This window comes from Cebus imitator, unplaced genomic scaffold (genome assembly GCF_001604975.1).
Source record: "Cebus imitator isolate Cc_AM_T3 unplaced genomic scaffold, Cebus_imitator-1.0 Scaffold651, whole genome shotgun sequence".
Taxonomy (NCBI): domain Eukaryota; kingdom Metazoa; phylum Chordata; class Mammalia; order Primates; family Cebidae; genus Cebus; species Cebus imitator.
Window position 1 is genome coordinate 108,311 of NW_016107966.1, and position 7,617 is coordinate 115,927.

The following is a 7,617-nucleotide window of genomic DNA, read 5'->3' on the forward strand; positions in this document are numbered from 1 at the left end:
GGGGTTTCACCATGTTGACCAGGATGGTCTCGATCTCTTGACCTCGTGATCCACCCGCCTCGGCCTCCCAAAGTGCTGGGATTACAGGCTTGAGCCACCGCGCCCGGCATATTTTCATTTTCTTGATGGAGTTTCTTGAAGCACAAAAGTTTTTGTGGAAGTCTATTCTGTCATATTTTTCTCATGTGGATTATGCTTTTGGTATTGTGTCTAAGAATCATTTTTGTCTAACCCAGAGTCATAAAGTAATGAAGATTTTCTCTTATGTTTTCTTCTTAAGGTTTTAGCTTTAGTCTTTAGATATATGAGCCATCTCAAAGTAGTTTTTATATATAGTATGATAAGGGTCTAAGTCTATCTTTTTGCATGTGGATGGATAGTTGTGCCATTTGACTTCATTTTGACAGAATTTTTTTTCCAGCACACAGATTCTATTTATTACACATTTGTATTCAACAGAATTTGTCACCCAGGCAGCAGTACAGTGGTATGATCATAGCTTACTTGACCTCCTGGGCTCAAGCCTTGAGCATTTGGACTCAAGTGATCCTCCCACCTCAGCCTCTGGAGTAGCTAGGACCACAGGTGCATGCCACCAGGCGTGCCTGGGTGTTTTTGTTTGTTTGGGGTTTTTTTGTTTTTGTTTTTTTAGTCTCACTCTGTTGCCAAGGCTGGAGTGTAGTGGCATGAACTCAGGTCACTGCAACCTCCACCTCCCAGGTTCAAACAATTCTCCTGCCTCAGGCTCCTGAGTAGCCGGGATTACAGGCACACACCACCATGCCCAGCTACTTTTTGCATTTTTTTTAAGTAGAGATGGGGTTTCACCATGTTGGCCAGGCTGGTCTTGAACTCCTAACCTCAGGTGATCCGCCCACCTCATCCACACAAAGTGATGAGGTTAGCCTCCCAAAGTGCACAGATTACAGGCGTGAGCCACCGTATCCAGCCAAACCTGGCTGATTTTTAAAAATTTTTTGTAGAGACAGGGTCGTGTTGCCTAGGCTGATCTCTAAACTCCTGGGCTCAAGAGATCCTCCTGCCTTGGCCTCCTAAAGTGCTGGATTACAGGCGTGAGCTGGCCTAGAATGTATATATTTTAAGACAAGAAGAATATAAAAATAGAAGTGGGTGGTTCATCGGGCATTTTTGTTTTCTGTTATTAATAATTTTTTAAAGGAAATGGAAGTATCATATTCAATTATATTGAGGTTGATGCCTCAATATGCTGGTTTGTTTTTACTTACATAACATTTAATCAGTATTTTATGGAATGAATGAATACAGAAGAAGAAATGTTGGGAGAGCAAGATGACTTTAGGTAGATTTACAATAGGCCATGATAATGAAATTTTGTAGCCTTTCTTATGAATATTCATTTGCTAGGATGCTATATCATCTGTTCTCTACTCACACCTCTTGGCATACAGAGAAAGGGCACACTCAGTCCTGAAGAATATAGGTTTATATTTTATGTAATCGTTTACTGTGGAAAATGAAAAAAAATTGACTAAAAATAAAATAGCTTGAGATGCAAAATTTTAGAAAAACCAAAATTGTGGCCTTTCTTATTTGCTTGGATCCACTGTCTTCCTCCCTATGAACTACCACAGAAGCCATCTACCACCACCTTGCCACCTGCTATCATTACAGGCTTAGACATACTCCTCAATACCGTGGTATAGTAATATTTGTACTTTAAGAAAAAGATAATTGTTTTTCATCTCTGAATCTGTTTTATAAAATATTAAGGGCAGCCAAGGCATGGTTTTTTTGATTCTTTGGTACAAGTAGCTTAAGTTTTTATATAACAAAATTTAATTGAAAAAGTAGATTTTTTTTTTTTTTAACTAGGCTCAACGAGAACCTTTGACAAGAGCAAGAAGTGAAGAAATGGGGAGGATCGTACCAGGACTGCCTTCAGGCTGGGCCAAGGTAAAAGTCAAAATTAGCAATAAAATAGTCACTGTGTTCCTAAAAAATATGTTTTTAACATGTTTATTTTACATATTGTGTAATGCAAAGTCAATTTCATTTCTCTATTACAGAGCACATAGGTTTTTCCCCTAATTATAACAGGGTGAGATTTCTCAATACCCAACCTGAGATGCTGGCTACAATATATGAGCATTCTGGTATTTGTCATTTAGAAATGGCCAGGTGAGGTGGCTCACACCTGTAATTCCAGCACTTTGGAAGACCTGAGGTCAGGAGATCGAGACTGTCCTGGCCAGCATGTGAAACCCCGTCTCTTTTAAAAATACAAAAATTAGCCGGACATGGTGGCACACGCTTGTAGTCCCAGCTACTCAGAAGGCTAAGGCAGGAGAATTGCTTTAACCCAGGAGGTGGAGGTTGTGGTGAGCTTCCTCTCAAAAGAAAAAAAAAAAAAGAGTATTTTATTTTAAAACCTAAATTTCTTTTGAAGTTTATCACCATTTTATTCAAATTATTTTAATCCAAAAGTAAATTTAGCAGAATACTTTGGAATGATTTCTTTGTTTATATAATGGTTATTTTTGTTTTTTGACCTGTTTTTTTTTTTTTCTTTTTTTTAATCTAAGTTTCTTGACCCAATCACTGGAACCTTTCGTTATTATCATTCACCCACCAACACTGTTCATATGTACCCACCGGAAATGGCTCCTTCATCTGCACCTCCTTCCACACCTCCCACTCATAAAGCCAAGCCACAGATTCCTGCTGAGCGGGATAGAGAACCTTCCAAACTGAAGCGCTCCTACTCCTCCCCAGATATAACCCAGGCTATTCAAGAGGAAGAGAAGAGGAAGCCAACGGTAACTCCGACAGTTAATCGGGAAAACAAGTATGTTTATCTTAACTTCTAGAACTAAAATAATGTGCTGTATTTCAACATTTCCACTCTAACTCTAGCAGCTTATTAGTGTCAGGGAGTCAGAAATTTCTGTGGATATCTATACCAGCCATTACTGTTTACCACAGAGAAAGAATAGAGAAAATGTTGTTGGTTTTTCTCCCAAGTGCTCACTTAATATCATACCAGAGAGGATTATTTGAAGTGTTAATGTAAATATGATATCATTGTTGTGTTTTACAGCGGCATGCCAGAGTCCCCTCACGTTTTTCATAGACCTCCTATGGCCCCTGAATCTCCCTTTGAGGACCGTAATTTACAGGGTTATTGAGCTTGTCTTGTTGCAGCACCCAAGTTCGAAACCTTTTTTCGTTAGCCCATAATGTGCGCAAAGTTTTTCTCTGGTATTAAAATAACAAGCACTTTAGTATATCAGCCTCTAATCCTTATTCTGTTCCTTTTTCCTTTATTGTATTGTTTGCTGTTCTGTTCACAAAAATAGTGACCAATAGGTTGATTAAGTTTCCCAAAATAGGTTCTCATTTAACTATAGTTCTGGCTTTATCTGTTTTGGAATCTCCTTAGCTTATGACTGATAGGGCTATGAAGAGATGATTTTCAAGTCTGTGTACTACTTTTAATCTTTACTTTTTTGGGAGGAGGGGGGGAAATAGATGGAAATATAAATAAATGGAGTTTTTCCCCCATTTATTATACACACTTTTGTATTTGCCAGGGTATTTTAATTGGGCTGTCTTAAAGCCTCCTTCGTAACACATTCTAAGAAAGTAGTTGAAATTTTTTCCTCCTGAGAACTTAACCTGCAAGGTGAGGACTTATTCGAGGGAGCTTTTAAAAATTCTGTTAATCTTGTTACAGATTTTAGGGTTCATTATAATAACTAGTGAGATTTAATTTCTTCTTGAATCATCATTCTTAGTAAAGTGTGTTAATTTGACAGTGCTTGAAGGACTATCATGTTGTTCATGTATTTTTTAATATATATAGAACAGAAAAAGAGCACGAGTAAATGCAACTGAGCACGTGTAGAGAAAAGCTGATTGAAATGTAGTTTAATTTGTTCTCAGTATTACTTTTAGGGGTGGAAGAAGGTTAAGGATTAATTAAGAAAAAAGACCTATCCCTTAAGATTTTCCTTATGCCACAGCAGTTCTAGTATTTCCATATCTAAATCAATACACCACGGTGAAAAGTCTAGAAGGCATTCTCTGCTCCAGCACTGTCCAGCAGATCTTCCCATGGTGACAGAAATGTTCTGTATCTGCTGTCCAGTATGGTTTGTAGCTACTTTGAAAAGTTTGTTCCTCCTTAGTGCAAATGAGGAACTTTTTTTTTTTTTTTTGAGACGGAGTGTCACCCTGTCACCCAGGATAAAATACAGTAGCATGATCTCGGCTCACTGCAACCTCTGCCTCCTGGGTTCACACGATTGTCCTGCCTCAGCCTCCTGAGTAGATGGGACTACAGGTGCGTGCCACCACGTCTGGCTACTTTTTGTTATTTATTTCTAATAGAGACGGGGTTTCACCATGTTGGGCAGGCTGTCTGAAACTCCTGACCTCAGGTGATCCGCTCATCTCAGCCTCCCAAAGTGGTGAGATTACAGAGATAAGCCACCATGCCCAGCCAGAACTGTATTTTTTGACTAGCCATTCTTGGATAGTCAACACATTCTAGAATGTAATTAATAGTACACAAATAACCTCTGCCTCCCTTGATATCTACTCCACAGTATGTTTTGTTTTGTTTTGTTTTTTTAATTCCTTGTTTGGCTTTCTGGGTTAGTTCAAACATTTTATAGTGCCAGACTTCCAGGGATTATTTAAAGTAGTTTAAAAGAACCTTCTCTACTAGAGCTCCTGGTTCATGAGCAGCTAGATAATCTTATGGTGTAAGATCCATGACCCACATAAGAGGGTTAAAGTTATGAGCCAGGTGCAGTGGCTCATGCCTGTAATCCCAGCACTTTGGAAGGCTGAGGTCAGGAATTTGAGACCAGCCTGGCCAACGTAGTGAAACCCCATCTCTACTAAGAATTATACAAAAAATTAGCTAGGCATGCTGGTGGGCACCTGTAATCCCAGCTACTAGGGAGGCTGAAGCAGGAGAATCGCTAGAACCCAGGAGGCAGAGGTTGCAGTGAGCCAAGATCACGTCATTGCACTCCAGACTGGGCAAGAAGAGCGAAACTCTGTTTCAACAACAAAAAGAGGTTAAAGGTATGTGTTTCATGGAAAGGTCTCAGACCTTAGTCGTATGACTAATGTTAACCTAAATATTAAATGTCCTGGAAGACCCAGCACCTTATGATTTAACACTTTTACTGTTTACAACATGCCTGTCGTACAGGTACTTCAGTTTGCTGCCATTTTTATAGTATAGAACCTTAATTTCAGATGCTCAGCATTTTAAGACATCTTGTATGCTTTTTCTTCCTCAGGCCGACATGCTACCCTAAAGCTGAGATCTCACGGCTTTCTGCTTCTCAGATTCGTAACCTCAATCCTGTTTTTGGAGGTTCTGGACCAGCTCTCACTGGACTTCGTAACTTAGGAAATACTTGTTATATGAACTCAATATTGCAGTGCCTATGTAATGCTCCACATTTGGCTGATTATTTCAACCGAAACTGTTATCAGGATGATATTAACAGGTAAATAAATGTCATACTTTTTGTATTATAATGCTAAAGGATGATCTAACCATATTTACCATCTTAGTCCATTAGTTTTCTGCTGCTATAACAAAATACCTGAGACTGGGTAATTTGTAAAGAACAGAACAGAAGTTTATTTTCTCATAGTTCTGGACTGGGAAGGCCATCATCTAGATGCCGGCATCTGGTAAGCTTTTTTGCTGCATCCTCACACGGTAGAAGGTCAAATGGCAAAAGGAGAAACTCTTCCTGTCAAGCCCTTTAATAACAGTACCTAATCCTATTCACCAGGGAGGGCAGCCCTCTTGGTGCTGTCACCTCTTTAAATGCCCCATCTCTTAATCCTATCACACTGGCAACACCTGAATTTTGGGATCTTTGAAGTGAGATTTAGTTAAGAATCTGGTGGTAAACCTGTGAATAAATAAGCATTTTGGTATAGGGCTACAGTATGTGAATAACTTCATGTTGACATCAAGAACCTATTTTACCTTTCAAACCTTAATACTTACCATTCAGCTCCAGAGAAGTCAAATTAGAAAGGGGAAAATATCTTTATTCTTAGGTATAATGAAGGCTAGGCACTGTGGCTCACACTGCTAATCCTAACACTTAGGGAGGCTGAGGAGGGTGGATCACTTGGAGCCCAGGAGTTTGAGACCAGCCTGGGCAACAAGGCAAAACTCTTGTCTCTACAAAAATTAGCTAGGTGTAGTGGCACATGCCTATAGTCCCTGCTACTTGGGAGGCTGAGGTGGGAGGATCACCTGAGCCCAGAAGGTCAAGGCTACAGTGAACTGTGATTGTGCCACTGTACTCCACCAGCCTGGGTGAGACCGTATCTATCTCAAAAAAAGAGAGTAATCTAGAGAAAAGCCTTCTCTGATTAGTAAAGGACAGACAGGATGAGAGCAGTGCTGGAAGGCGGAACCTCACTGTCATTAATTGGAGCCTGTTGATGAGACCATGTAGGGCTTGTTGCCAAAAGAAGGAAGCTGGAGGGATGTGAGCAAGTCAGATTCAGGTGAGAATCTGGTGGTAAGCCTGCAAGTAAATATGTAGTTTAATGTAGCGCTACAATTTGTGAATAATATTGTCTTGACATCAAGAATCCATTGTACCTTACTTAACTTTTAAACTTCCTTTATTATCTTTTGTAACTTTTATTTGCACAGGTCAAATCTATTGGGGCATAAAGGTGAAGTGGCAGAAGAATTTGGTATAATCATGAAAGCCCTGTGGACAGGACAGTATAGATACATCAGTCCAAAAGACTTTAAAATCACCATTGGGAAGATCAATGACCAGTTTGCAGGATACAGCCAGCAAGATTCACAAGAACTGCTTCTATTCCTAATGGATGGCCTCCATGAAGATTTAAATAAAGTAAGAAATTTGACTTTTCTAAGTTGCAGAGACTGTTTAGGGTTGCTCAGTAGAACTGTATTTTTATAGCAATTTAAAATTCTAGTTGGTGACAGTTCACTACTTGTTTATTCAAATAATGACTGTATAAGAGAATTATAAAACATTTGGTAAGTGTAATATTTGAAGCATACACAATTGGTATACTAATTAACAAGCAGTATTGCTGAGAAATTTGTAAATGTTAAAATCGTTTTTGGAGTTTGTGACCCACATATATATGAAAGTAAAATTATAAGCAAATGATCTTATAAAAGATTATAGACAGTTTGAGCATCTTTGTTATATAATTTCACATATATAATATATGTTATTATTTTTCCCATTCCCTTACTGAAAGTGGAACATGCCCTATTCTTATGCTTTATTCTAAAATAAGAATTACTCAGCTGGGTGCAGTGGCTCATGCCTGTAATCCCAGCACTTTGAGAGGCTAAGGCTGGCGGATCACTTGAGGTCAGGAGTTCAAGACCAGCCTGCCCAGCATGGTAAAACCTCATCTCTACTAAAAATACAAAAATTGTCCAGATAACAGTGGCACACGCCTGTAATCCTGACTACTCAGGAGGCTGAGGCAGGAAAATCGCTTGAACCTGGGCAAAAGTTGCAGTGAGCCGAGATTGTACCACAGCACAATCTGTTGCCTGGGCAGCAGAGTGAGACTCTGTCCCCCCACTGC

General features: G+C 39.4%; 1 protein-coding gene across 3 annotated transcripts in view; it reads left to right on the plus strand.

Moving 5' to 3' along the window:
- The window catches only part of USP8 (ubiquitin specific peptidase 8), an 80,146-nt gene that overhangs the window by 68,485 nt on the left and 4,044 nt on the right, over nucleotides 1-7,617 (plus strand). For all 3 annotated transcript variants that reach the window (XM_017517881.2, XM_017517882.2, XM_037734665.1), the window contains exons 13-16: nucleotides 1,855-1,935; nucleotides 2,565-2,827; nucleotides 5,298-5,510; nucleotides 6,689-6,899. In XM_017517881.2, the coding sequence (XP_017373370.1) occupies nucleotides 1,855-1,935; nucleotides 2,565-2,827; nucleotides 5,298-5,510; nucleotides 6,689-6,899 (768 nt within the window). The remainder of the gene's footprint in view (nucleotides 1-1,854; nucleotides 1,936-2,564; nucleotides 2,828-5,297; nucleotides 5,511-6,688; nucleotides 6,900-7,617) is intronic.